Source organism: Crocodylus siamensis, chromosome 5 (genome assembly GCF_052110815.1).
Source record: "Crocodylus siamensis isolate JL-2025a chromosome 5, ASM5211081v1, whole genome shotgun sequence".
Classification (NCBI taxonomy): Eukaryota; Metazoa; Chordata; order Crocodylia; family Crocodylidae; genus Crocodylus; species Crocodylus siamensis.
In genome coordinates this window covers 76,501,725-76,516,297 of record NC_143399.1, presented here as the reverse complement: position 1 = coordinate 76,516,297, position 14,573 = coordinate 76,501,725, and the positions used below count along the sequence as shown (strand labels likewise).

General features: G+C 44.7%; 1 protein-coding gene across 3 annotated transcripts in view; it reads right to left on the bottom strand.

Annotated features, from left to right (window-relative positions):
* Positions 1-14,573, bottom strand: part of LOC149864300 (poly(rC)-binding protein 3-like) — an 895,303-nt gene that overhangs the window by 48,289 nt on the left and 832,441 nt on the right. For all 3 annotated transcript variants that reach the window (XM_090049189.1, XM_090049191.1, XM_090049188.1), the window contains one exon: positions 8,204-8,320. In XM_090049189.1, the coding sequence (XP_089905315.1) occupies positions 8,204-8,320 (117 nt within the window). The remainder of the gene's footprint in view (positions 1-8,203; positions 8,321-14,573) is intronic.

Here is a 14,573-nt window from a genome sequence, read left to right as displayed (position 1 = left end):
TGATTGAGTTACTGGATGCCATGGTCCTTTCCAACCCTAATTTTCTGATTCTATGCTCTTCCAAACATTAACTAGTTAAGGCACCCCACCCCTGCAAATTAAAGGATTACTTCACCCATCTTTAAGGTAGAATACAGTTGCTGCTGAACAGTACTTAGAAACAGTGCACCAGAGCTTAGGATAGTGGGTCAAGAAAAGCATCAGGACTAATTAGAATAGAAGGAAGCAATTAAATAGGTATTGTAATTTCCCAGAATGTAATTTGCCCAGGAACACCAGGATTAATACTCCCCTGTCCATTGAAATGTCCTGGGATCTTAATGACCATGAGTGATGTGAACGAACCTGAGTTGGCTTTGGTACTGGTGCTGCTGTTTCTAACACCTGTACCCAGTTTTGACACTAGTATCTTTGCTTTGCTAAGACGTATCAGGTGTCAGTGTCTGACAGGGCAGCCACCAAGAAAGGAGAAATTAGTGATGGGATATGCAAGTGTATTCTAAGTGTAACTTAGATTTATTTATACACAGGTGGTAAAACAGCATGCTAACTCCTTCCTATGGGACTCAGAATCCAAAATCAAATCCTGGTCCTCAGGAAGCTACTCTGTCTCATAAATTTACTCTGATAAGAAACAAAGATAGAGAAAGAAAACTCATCTTCTCACACAGATCCATCTCCACAAGCCACCTTGAGATCATGATCCCACAAGCTGCTCTATGAAGGTGAACATTTGTGCCTGTGAAGTGGAGCCTATGGAGTGATGCCTGATGACAGCAGCGCCTCTGTGGAGGTGCCAGTTCTTGCCAGGCATGGCCTCTGTAATCTAGGGCACTGGGAATTTTACTGTTGTAACAACATTTCAACCAAGTGCAACATTTTACAGAAGCAAAAGCATCAGATAAAATGAACAATTCATGGTCAGTTTATCACGCAAGGTAGTTTTACTTAGAGAGTCCTATTTTAGGTCAGGGCCCAGCAAACATAATAATAAGATCTGCAGCTGGTCTGTGACAATATAAATGGCTAAGGATTGGCCTCGGGGTATAATAGCAGTTTAAAACCTGATAAGAAAGCCAGTAAAGTAATTTATTTGCTAAATATAACAGCGTATTTAGAATACTATATCCGGCTGAGGTTTTTTTGCTCATGAATCTGGGCAAGTGTTCTGCATATATTTGCAAATATTCACTCATTTTACACAGTTTTTAGTACTTCCTGCTCTATAAACTTGCTGTGTGCCCAAGCCCTAAAACATGGATTCCACCTCTAACTTCAATGGCTGATGCTGATATTTTGCTGTTTCTTTTACATCCCACCTGCCCTTCTAGTTAGAAGTGAATATTTTGAGTATGTCAGTGGTCAGTCTTCTGGCCCTGCAGGCCAGGTGAGTAGTGAAGGTCCAGGCCTCAGGCCAGATTGGGCCCTATGCCAGCCCTGTGTCCCAGTATCCTGCTCTACTCCATGCACTGAAATTGAGCCCCAGAGCCCTGCACTGCTCCTGCCCCACCCTGCATGGGTGACTGGTGCCTCATGAGTCTGGTGGGGGGGGCGCCAGATCACTGATGGGGGGCAGGGGTCCCCCAGTGGCTGATCACCAAGCCCCGAACCACTAGTGGCAAAACTGGTGGAACGGAAAGTACACTTCCGCTGGCACTTCCAGTTTTTCAGCTGGCACTTCCAGGGGGTGTGCAGCCAATCTTAGGGGGTGCATGTGCACCCACATGTACCCCTTACACATCGCCAATGCCACCCTGCACACCAGGATTGGGGCCCTGGGCTGCCCACATGTATGGAGATATAGCTCTTGGGCCCCACACTGTCCCCTGCCTGCTAGGATTGAGGCCCATGTACTGAAATTGGGCCCTGTGGCACCCTAAATGCCTGATCCACCATGTGGCTAAGGTCACACTATCCAGCATACAGGGCTCCCCATGGGTCCAAAAATTTAGCAGTAGGGAAGTGCTGTCACTGCTCCCTCACTGCCAAATCTTCAGACCCATGGGGAGCCCCAGAGATGGGCTGACCCAGCACCGGGGGCTGGATCTCGCCTGCAGGCCAGGGGTTGATCTCCTCTAGTGGGTGGGATCCAAACTCAGCTATACTTGTGATCATATAATCTCATCAGCAACCTCCTAGAAATTAATGTGCAGAGAAACTGTGAAAGCAAATAAATGGGTATTAGGTAGGAAACAACAGTATAGAAAAGTCCATTTTAAATGTATGTTTTTACCGGGCTAGACATTTTGATTATATGCTGGCATTAGAAAGGTTGGGTTGTTTGTGACCTCCCAGGTCTTTCCAAGACAGTTGTATACCTTTAGCACTGAAATGAGGATTTCACATATCACTATGTCAAAAACAAAAAACAGCCCTGGACTAGTATTTACAGGAGCACCCACATGTCAGTGTAGAACTGTTAGTGCATCTCACTGTGTTAGACAGAACTTCCTGATGACAGTCTGTACAAAGAGGATGAAGCATTGTAATTTATAACTTGTTCTGACTGAAACCATCAGTTGGTTGAGGCTGTGGGCATTAAGAAAAGGGCATTGTTTGAGTTGCACTGATCAAGATAGTAGCTACTTGGGCATAGTTTTAGATATCTCAGTAAGGGATGGATACATACAAGAAATTCCTGCAAAGGCTGTCTTCAAACCTATAACATGGTGAATAGATACTGAACATTTAAAGCAGCCAGGTTTAGATCCTGGGTCAACTCAAATCCAACTCAATACCTGCTAAAGTTAATGGAGCTGCAGAATCTAAGCTCTTTGAAAAAGAGAGCGAGAGAGAGAGAGAGAGCCCATCTTTCTATTATGTATTTCTGAAGCACCTAGCACATGGGTCTTGTCCATCATTGTGGCTTCCAGAGACTACCACAATGAAAATGCTAAATTATTAACAACAGGCTTGCCTAAAAGATGCTTGATCCCCCTGAAGTTGTTAATATGTACATTTTAACTAGCATATTTTAAAACTGTACTGGAGACAGGGCCAGATGTGTATTAAAATGTGTCAGCTGGCTAAAGTCTACCCTATTGCTACTTAATCACTTCCCTTTAAGCTCACCTGCACCATCACAAATTGACAGGGCTGGCAACAACTTAAATGTAGACAGAGTTTTAACATCTTTACACATTTGTTAGCTGGTGCAAAGGGTAAGTTTTTAATGATGACAACTCTTGTTTTTCTATCTTAACTCCTAATATATATTAAAGTTAACTTTTGCCTTGGGGGAGAGGAGGGGGGAAATGGTCATCCCATAAAATCAGAATTTGTGTTCCTTGACATACCATGCAGTTCTGGTAACCTGTGGCATAAGTAGAGTTTATGCCCTGAGAACTGTGTGCTCCATTTCATGAACACACATTCCCTTTGCTAACTGTGCAAGGAGCAGGGTTTGTTTGGTGATATCTTTTACTGGAAAAACTGTACAGCTGGGAGAGATGTTAACATAGGTGGCAGAAGGAGGGGGGGCCTATAGGCCTCAGCCTTCCCAAATATGGGGCAGCAGTAGGGCCTCAAGGCAGCATGGCTGTGGGCTTCTGGTGGCTGCAGCAGGGGTGGGGAGGGGTGCACAGGCAGCGGTGAGGGAGGGAGTGGGCTGGGGCAGGTGCTGCACAGCCAGGGCAGGGCACAGGACTGAGCCATGAGTGGCTTGTCCAGGAGGCGCAGCTCCTGCTGCTAAGTGCACCCCAGGAAGCATGGGGTCATGTGCCCCGGACCTATGTGGTGTGTGGGCTGTCGCTGTGGACCGGGGCTGGGGGAGCACCAACTTCTTCCTGGCAGGAGCTGGGCCATGTTGCTCTTGGGGCAGGCGGTGGCGATGCTGGGGGGGTGGGGGGTATGAGAGGGGAAGGGGCTGCAGCCAAACCAAAATTCACCATAACCCCCCCAAACCCTACTCCTAGTGCCAGGAAGAGCCCAGCATAGCCCCATCCCGAGCCTGAAGTAGCAGCCCACTCTTGCCCCACGCAGATCCAGGGCACGTGACCCCCATGCCTCCCAGCAGCAGGAGCTGCCACTCCCCCACCCCATGCTAGGTAAATTGCTCACAGCTCCATCCTGTGCCTTGCCCCAAATGTGCAGGGCCTGCCCCAGCTCCACTCCCTGACCCCACCCACAGCCCTTTCCCCTCTCCCTTCTCCCACAGACTTACCTATGGCAGAGGAGGAGAGGGCACACATGCATCCTCAGCCCTGCCCCCCAATAATTTTTTCTTCCTCCACCTATGGGTGTTAGATAAGCTTTCAGGCACAAAGCCTGAGGTCCTCAAAAGCAGATACAGACAAACCCTAAATCCCAGGTAAAACATTGACTTTTGTTTAACTCCATGATATAAAAGTATTGTGCTCCAAAACTTGTCTAATATCTCTCCCAGCAACATAGTTGGTGCAATAAAAGATATCACCAAACAAATTTTCCTGCTTGCATATTCCCTTGAACATCACAGTTTCAACAACACTATGTTCATCTTTTGCTGACAGTCACACTCCTAGGCTGCTATGAAGTATAATATAATAATAATCTGTAATAATAATATTTCAGAGCCCACTGTGAAAAAAAACACCGTGAATGATTGTTTTTCTTAAGCGATGGGTGAAAAAATCTAAAATAAAAGGATGTGTTATGTATGACAAGAGGCACACATGGCATTCAGCCAGTTCATGTGCTATTTCTGAGATGTAGTGCTCTATTACACCTTCAGAAGTTATCATTTTCTGACTGCCCATTTCTATCCACAGAGAACTTAAGAATAACTACAGTAAACACCACTGGTTGTACGATGCACACTTCATTAGAGTCCTGCTTTTAAATCTAACAGTGGCAAGTTACATTTGATCTATATATGTGTATTTTGTAGTATAAAATGCACAGGTATTCTATCTGTGATGAATTCAAATAACTTTTGGATGAATAACTGCCACATTAGGAGACAAATCAATCCCCTAGTAAGCAAGTCAATAAATGATGAAGTCCAAACTCCCCTGCCATTTGTTGGGTACAGCAACTAAGGATATCTCAGTTCAGAGTCCTGATCCTGAGTAGAGCTGAACGTGTTTTGAGAGGTGTTGAGTGACTTTCCATTGTCCTGGCTCTTAGTGGGTTTTGAGAGTTATACACATCTTGAAGGAATTCCTCAGAACTTTTTAAGATATAGTCGCTATAGAGTAGTTGCACTACAAAAGATGACTTTTGGTGTATTTCACACAACCCCTGGAATATGGCAATTATTTAACTATGTATAGCAAATGTATCCAACAATTTAGAGGAAAAGATGGAAATGAAAGGGAAATAAAGGCAGAATGTAAAACTACAGAGGTTTAAATTGAGTAGAAATGTCTTATTCCTTGAGGAAAAAGCCTGTTCATTTTATCTCAACAATACGCAAGATTTTAGAACAGAATTTTGAAATAAATATTAATTAAAGACATGGAAATGGAATAAATAATTAAAGGCAAGGAAATGGAATAAATTCAAAATGGGCTTGCCAAACATAGTTCACACCCGAGTAACTTGATTTTTTATATCCAATTTTCTAGATAATGAAGTGGTAATGGAAGTGGTTTTCATTCAGCTGGACTTCAGTAAGCATGTGATATGGTGTGCATTGGAAATTATTAAAATAAGGAAGAGGGGGATTAGGATTAGAATTATAAGGGAAGTAAAGATTAGCAAAAGAGAAGATGAGAACAGGTTGTGTTAAAAGGGAAACTGTTAGTCTGGAGAACGATTGTTAGCGTGTCCTCAAGGTTTAGTATTGGGACTGATCTTACCTGATATTTTCATTACTGACCTGGTAACAAAAAAGTAAGAGTATCCTAATGGAATTTTCTGATAACCTAAAATTGGGAGTTACTGACTTTGAGGACATCCTGAGTAATAGAAATGGGATGAAATTTAATAATTTAAACTACAAGATCACAAATTTAGGATTGGTTATGTGGATTTCAGCTATCAGCTAGTTGGAAATAACTGAAGAGAAATACTTAGGCAGGCATGCTACTTGATCACAGGTTGAAGATGAGTCACCATTTTGATACAATTGTGAAATGGGGTGAAACATTTCCAGTAGGGGTGTGTGAAATGGGCCATATTCAATTTGAATTCGGCCTGAATTGGGGACAGTGATTCAATTTGTTGATTTGGATCACTGTCCCCAGTTTGATTCGGCCGAATCCGAATCTGAAGATTTGATGCTGATCCAGAGAATCAGTGATTTGGCCATAGATATGGCTTTAAATGTTTTTTCTACATACCTCGAGGTACCAGGTGTGGCTTGTGAAAGCTCCGATGCTGAGGCGGATGGAACATCTCACAGGAGCGCACGGGGGGCCTCCTGCGTGCTCAGCAGCGAACCTGGAAGTGGACCGGAAGTTCTTCTGGTCTACTTCTGGGTCCGCCGGGGAGTGCACTGGGGGGCCCTCCACACCCCCCCCAGCTTGGCGATCGTCTGCGGGGGGACCCCAGGTTCCTCCCCAGACCGAGAAGGCACCAGTTGGAACTGGAAGTGGATTGGAAGTGTTTCTGGTCCACTTCTGGGTCTGTTGCCAAGTGTGCTGGGGAGCCCCCCGCACTTCTGTGGGATGTTCAACCCAGCCCAGCATCTCAGCATTTGTGAGCTGCCTGGTACCTTGAGGTATGTAGAAAAAACATTTAAAGCTGAGTCTACGTCCGAATCGCCGAATCTTTCCAAATCAATTCAGAGGGTCTCCAATTCGATTGGAGAGATTCATGAGTCTCCTGATTCCATTCAGATTTAGAGATTTGGCCACCGAATTGGACCAAATCTCTGCTAAATCGAATCAGGGATTGAAGCTTCTCACAGCCCTAATTTTCAGTAAAGCTAGAGAAGTACTAATGACATATTACATGGCTCTGGTGAGAGTTCATCTGGAATACTATGTACAGTCCTGGCTACTCATTCGCAAGAGAGAGAAAATCAAATTGGAGCAAGCACCAACAAGGGCTATTAGGATGATCAAGAGAAAGACGAGCCTTTCTTTTAAGAGAAGATTAAAAGGGCATGGCTTGCTTCACTTAACAAAGTGAATTTGGGAGTGGGATTTGATATGACCACTCCCTATAAATACAACATGCATGTAAACTTCTGAGAAGAGCTTTTTATACTGCAGGATAGCATTGACCCAAGAACTGATGGATATAAACCAGCCACAAATAAATCTAAGTTGGAAACTGGAAGAAGCGTCATAGCAATGTGGTTCTTGAATAGCTTCCCTATTGTGAGGGCAAAGAACCTAACTAGTTTTAAATAGAACTTGATCAGCTTGCAAAAGGGGTTAGATGTTGTGATCATCTTCAGTAGCTTGGGACTGAGCTCGGTGACCTAGGTGGTCCTCTCCAGTGCTGTGTTAATCACAGTGCTACAAGAATATTTACCAATCACCAAAGTCTCAGGCAGTTTTATATTTCCCTTGAAATGTGGCTCTGTCCCCCACACCATGGTGGGACACTGCATTACCACCACCAACAGGAGGGTACCTCTACAGAATCATTACAGCCTCCTGCATTATGCAGCTTTTCCGTTTTGCAGTCCAAATACTGGCCAAGTCTAATTCTACTTGGCCTGAGTGAGTTTATGAAGGCCCAGAACAGTGGATGCACACAGATATATGCAGAGAGTGCTAATTTAACAGTAAAACGAGTTCTTTTCTGCCTTGCTCATTCTTAGTGTATTCATTTTAATTGATTGTAAAATATCAAATCAAAATATGGTAATTGGTGATATATTTTGTGTTTAAAGCAATTTTAAAAGGACTCTAGTTGAATGAAATGTACATGCTTTTTGACAGAAAAATTACATCAATACCAGATAGAATTACATAGAAGCTGTTAAAAGTTAGGCATTTATTCTTTTCAAATCAAATCCACAATGGGACCAGAAATTTCCAAGACATATTTTCCACCATTAGTGCACATTACCAGAAGCAATTGTTTTCCCCTGAAATCTGCAAAAATCAAAAGGAGTGATCAAACAGATTGTAAATTGACCCATTATTGCTCTTCTAGTATTACTGCCAAAAGCGTTTATAAAACTATAACCACTTTCATTGCCATCAAATAGAACATTAAACAAATTATATTTAGCATTAAAGCAAACACAAGAAAAAACGGAACTAATATTTGTCTTACAACTTGAAGACAGGAAAATACAAGGTAATACATTTTATTAGTTTACCTCTTCAAATTTTAATGCAATCATAGAAAAAGCCTTGAAAATGGCATCTGTTGGGCCTGTTATTGTCACAATCCTTTCTGGGCAGGAGCCTTCTGAAATATTGATTCGAGCACCACTCTGTTGAAAAGAATAAATATTTTTGAAGATTATTTACAGAAAAGGTAATGTCACAAGCTTCGGGATCACTGAATCCAGCCCCCTATTTTTACAAGCATTCATGATTAAGCATCAAGAGCTCAACTTCCTCCCAGCAGTGGGATTTTGTCAACATACTTTGTGAGCAGCACCTGTGTCATCAACAGTAACAAACAATAATGGAATAACTTCTCTCACCATCTCTTTCCTGCTTTATTTAAACCTGACTAAAATCGGAGAATTCAGGGTAGTAAAATTTTTCTTTTTTAGCCAATTCTGTGGAAATATATTCACTTCATCTCTGGACCATAGCCAAACTAATTACTTGGGAAACAATATGTCTAGTTAGGAGCACTTGGCTTTTTACTTCCTAGCATCCTGCACCATATTGCATCAGTAATTGTTTTATATTGTAATCTGGACCAGGGGTAGGCAACTCCCGGCACATGTACCAGAGCGTGGCACACGAAGGCTTAGCACATGTGCCTCAGGGTGGATGGCGGGGGAGCTGCAAGGGGCCTGATTTTTCTTGTGACATTGCAGCCCTGGCCCCTTCTCTGTCATCCACCTTGAGGCATGTGTGCACCTGCTGCCCACAATGAGCTGGGCCAGGGCTCTGTGGACCCTGGTACAGCTGCTTGCAGCTTCCCTGCCACCTGCTGTGAGCAGCCAGGGCTCTGTGATTGGCAGCAGGGGCCTGCCCAGAGCCTAGGCTGGCTGTGGCAGGAAGCTGGGTGGCTGCAAATGGCTGTACAGGAGTTCATGAAGCCATGGCTTGGATCATTGCTGGGGGCAGGTGCTTGCATACCTCAGGGTGAGCAGCGGGGATGGAGTCAGGGCTGCACTTCCACAACAAGTATCAGGCCCCTTGTGACGCCCCCACCATCTGCCCTGGCTTGTCAAAATCTTACAAGGTTGCAGGTGTTTTTGCCACTCTGCCGAAAACATTGTCAACCTCTGTTCTGGACTGAATTACTCTAGATGATTTTTATTCATATGCACGTAAAATAAGTAACCAAACATGTGCTGGACACACTTAAGAAGGAACTCTGGATAATTTTAAGACACTGCTGCATACAGTCATTTCCCTGTACAGGAAGAGGAAAAGCCTGTTGGAAAGAATTAGGAAAACAGCTGAGCGAGAGACAAAGAGCTTAATTCCCATGTAGCTGAGGGCCCCTTTGGGCCACCCTGGCAGTGTAAAGACAGTCCTTATAGAGGACATAAATATATTTACAAGGACCTCAGTGTAAATGAGAATGCAATCCAGAAGGGTCAGGAAAGACCTGGGCTGTATTGCCTCTTACTCAAGCACATATTCCAATAAGCCAGTTCAATGCATTTTCTTTCCCTGCACAAGGGGAAACAAATCTAACAAGACAAACTAATGGCAACCATTGTCCTGTCATGAAGCTCTGCTGATGGATATTTCCAGAGGTGTAAGCAACAAGTAGGCATGTGTGAATAGGGAAGTATTCAATTTGGATTTGGCTGATTTGGAGGGCAGTGATTTGATTCAGAGATTCAGATCACTGTCCTGAATTGATTCGGCTGAATCAGCTTTGGAAGATTTGGTGCTGATTTGGAGAGATTCAGTGATTCGGATCGGCTGGGGAGAGGCAGACACAGCCAGGCAGCTTCTCTGGCTGTGCCTGCCTCTCCCTGGGTGGGAGAGCCACAGGAGAAGCCCCCATGGCTGCCCTGCCCCATCCCCCACCCGGCCCCAGCCTAGTCCTGGCACTTAAAAAAAACCCCAAAACCCAGCCCCGCTCTTCCTGGATGTAGCAGAAGCTGTGGGGGCTTTGAGGCCTCCTGGCAGAGCCCCCTCATGCAGCCCCTGTTTCCTGATTGCACCCCCCACAGTCCCAGCAGTCCAGGAATCAAAAACAAATTATCAAAAATACCCCCACACTCACTGGCAGTAGTAGCAGCTGTGGGGGCTCTGGGGCTACATGGCAGACCCCCCTGCATAGCCCCCACTCCCTGATCTTCCCACCCAACCAGCCCCACCCCTGGGCTCCAGATAGTGGAGGGGCAGCAGGGATAGCCCCTCTACCATCTGGCACCTGCACAGCAGCTGCCCCATGGTGCAGGTGCAGTGTGGCTTGGCAGGATGCTGCATGCTGTTTGGGAGCTGGAGTTGCTGGGCCTGAGTGCTGCCGGGCTCTGGCTGACAGGTGGAGCTGCCCCAGGTCCTGGACAGCACACGGTGCCCTGCTGAACCGCACTGCAACCGTTCCTTGGGGTAGCTGCTGTGTGGGTGCCAAGCGGTTTTTGGGGGGTTTTTAAGTGCCAGAAGGCCGGGTCAAGTGGGGGGCGGGGCTGGGCTGGGCAGCCATGGGGGCTTCTCCTCTGGCTGTGCCTGCCTCTGCCCCAATCTGGGGAGCTATGGGGGCTATGCCCTGCTGCTGCCTGCCCAGCCGGCGTCAGAGATGGGGGGCATAATGCAGGCGCGGCTTGCTCTGGGCAGCAGCAAGGCATAGCCCCTGCTTCCAGTGCTGTCACACACACATCAGTGCTGGGAGTGGGGGCTCTTCCCTGCTGCCGCTTGCCAGCTGACCTGGGGGGCACGGGATGTGGGTGCAGAAGTGCTGGCAGTTGGGGATGTGTCCTGCTGCCGCTTGCCCCCTTCTGCCTGGAGTGAACCCTGCCCTCATCCCATCCCCCTGCCCCAGCTGGGCAAACAGCAGCAGGGCAGAGCCCCCACTCCCAGTGCTGCCATGCCCGCATCCCCTGCTCCCCTCCCTGGGTAATGCGCCCCTCCACCCCAGCTGGGCAGCTTGTCCCAGCCCCAGCCCCAGCCCCAGCCCCAAAATCTCCCTCCCCCATGCCCCTTTCCTCCCCCAACCCCAACAGATTTACCAGCTGGAGGCAGCTGTCAGCTGCCTGTTTAGTCAATGGTCAGATCTCCAAATCAGCCGAATCTTTTCTGAAGCTTTTACAAATTGATTCGGACGCTTCAAATTGATTTGGAGCTTTTGCTTGGTCTCCTGATTTGATTCAGATTTGGAGATTCAGTCCTCAAATCGGGCCAAATCTCTTCTGAATCGAATCAGCTACCAAAGCTTCACACAGCCCTGCTAACAAGATTTGTGTCCTGAGCAAAACCTTGCTGGATGGGAGAGGACTCTGGGTACTGAAAACTGGATGGCAGGGGGATTTGGTTAAGTGGGTCAGTTTTACTTGCCCCAGGCACTCAATGAATCTGCCTGCTGCTGATGCATCTCTAGCTGCCCACCCTCAGCTGCTGCTGCACCCCAGCTCAGCGACCGGCTGCAAGGGACCCCAGGTGCCCCTCCAGACCCAGGAGGCACTGGTCGCTGAGCCAGGGGGCGCTCCATCCACTCCACCATCTCAACGTTCATGAGCTGCCCCTGGTACCTCGAGGTAAATAGAAAAAACATATAATTCTGTGTTTACGGAGGCTTCCGATTCAATTCAGAGAGATTAATGGGTCTCCTGATTTAGTTTGGATTTGGAGATTCAGCTCCTGAATCGGGCCGAATCTCCTCCGAATCATATCAGCGACCGAAGCTCTAGTGTGGACAGGTCATCTATGGTCTGGAACAGACAGCCATGAGGGGAAGCAAACCTATAAGCCAGAATGGAGGGATAACTTAGACTGATGTTTATATGATATCAGTTTTGACATAGTTTTCAGATGCCTATACACGTGGTCTGGGGTAAGGGCTCTCAGGAGCTGCTCTAATTAAAATGCCACAGCATCTTGTGTATTCATCATCCTGAGTTTCAAAATGGCTGCAGGGGTGCTTTAACTAAAGCTTATCAACGAGTGCCTCCTCTGCCACTTTGAAATGTGAGATCCTGAATACATGAGATGTGTAGCAAGCTTGATTAATTGAGTCTACTCCAACCTGTTCTAATTAGAATGCATTGAAGCATGTGTATAGACACCCTTCTTTTTGCTCACATATGTGGAGAGATATAGGTTTTCCAGATAATATTGAACTGGAAAAATTTCCAGAAAATATTCCAATGCTCTAAATAGAGCGTGATCTGATTTAGCATGTTTATTTGACTTATATTTAGTAAACAAAACTAAAAAAGTACCCCCATATTAATTTTAGGTCCTAATAGCCACAAGTATTTGAACTGAAATATTTGATTAGGAAAAAAATTAAACACAGCACACTTAATGTGGTTTAAATGTTATATTAAAAAAAATCAATGCTTTATGTGAAAAGAAATTATATTTATTGGAATACTTGTAAAAATGCAAAGACAATACACAATAACATGTACTTCCCTTACTTTGTTTGTTTAAATTTAAGGAAAAAGCTGAAGGCACTGAAAACTGTTGACACACTAATTTTAGCATACCCAAAGAACTGTGCATGATACGCTGTGGTTGTCCCCTCATCTACTTCAACAGAGTTTAACTCTCTTCCACTGAGATCATTGTGGCACTTCCAGTTTCACTGTCACTATCCGTAGGATCACTTGCACTACTCATTAGTTCCATTTCAGAATCAGATTGAGGCAGGACTACTTGAACCACATTCTCTTTCACCAAAGGACGGTTTTACCAATAAGCCTATGGGCAAGGGCAACTTATCGTCACACTGCATCTTCTTCACTAATTGTGCTTCTGACTGATTTGCCAGAAGCAAGAGATTTTGAGAAAAAGAAACAAGCTTAGCAGTGTGTTCATTTGTTAGTCTATTCCTCTTTTTGTCTTGATTGAGCTGAAAGCCTTCCAGTTCCATTCACAAGACACTGCTGTTGGTGGAAAGCTTAGGATCCTTAGAGCAATCCTGGACAACAGTTGGGTGTTACAGTGTACCTTCTGCTATGTAAGAGGAGAAATATTCTCTTGTACCCACCAAATGATGTCTTTTCTCCAAAGTTTTCTTTTGTGCGGTACTCAGCAATGTCTGTCGTCATATCTATTTCACTGAAGTTGGGGACATTGTTAGCTACTTCCATAATTGTATCGAGGGCAGTAGATAATTCATCTTCTGATAAGCGTTGTCCTCTGTGTTGAGGATCTAAAAGGTTTGCTGCCAGATGAAAAGGATGAGACCAAAACTCAGATCTCTTAGTAAACATTTGTTTTACTACTACTTCTTTTTTGGATACACGTGAAGAAGGCAAAAGCTCAATTAGATTTTCATTCAGTTGTCTGAATATCTCTGGAATATTTGAAAGGCTTGGTGCATCTCCTTCAAGTTTCTTAATAGATGCTGAAACTGGTAGTTGCAAATTGAATGCTCTTTGAACTCAAACCCAGAACACATTGTTATCAAGAATCTGTTTCCGAATGTTCACAGGTATAATGTGGGATACTGTATCATCTATTGAAGCATACTGCAAGCAGTTCTTTGGGCGCAGCAAACTCTGTGAACACTTTGTAGCTGAGCCCCATCTAGTTTCTCTTGGCAACAGAAGTGCCCTTTCCTTCCCCTGCTTCTTCTTCTGTAATTTCTTCAAAGTCTGATTAGCAACACCATGATTGTTGAATACTTCACAATCGCTTTGCAGTTTGCCAATATTGTCTTCATTGTATTCACACTTACTATGTCCTTTGCCAGAAGAGTCAATCCATGAGCAAGACAGCCAAATACTATTAAATGAGGATACTTCGCCTTTAATATTTGCTGTGCAGCTTTCATATTACTCACATTATCAGTTACAAGGACTTGTACCCTGGAGGGACCTGCACTTTCAATCTCTTCACTCAGGAATTTCACTGTGTATTCACTTTTATGAAGAAAAAATTTGGTAGCAATTGCTTTCAGGAATATTGGTTCAGATGTTGCTAACAACGTTCAATAAAGGATTTCCTTGTATATCAGTCCATCCATCTGACATCAGAGTCAGTGATCCTGCTTGACCAGTCCTCTGAATAATCATTGTTTCAACTCTGTCAAACCCTCTTTCTAAGAGAAAAGGTGATAAGTGATAATGTGATGGTAACTTATATGATGGGCGAATTAGTTTGTAATGTTCCTTCCAGTATTGATTTTCAGTTATGGAAAGAAGTGTACCATTTGCAAATTTAGCTCAAGCTAATGTCTCATCAGCTTTTCCTTGACCTTCTTTTGACATTTTGTCCACAAAGCTTGATAAAAAAGCGTGACTGTCTTGAACAGTTACTCATGGTGGATCACATATCTGGTGACAGTGATCTCAAAAGCAAGGATCCTGCTCCTTCTTCTCCCAGACTTGGCAGCTCAACATTTTCATTTTCCATTTTTTGCAAATCTCCTATTTC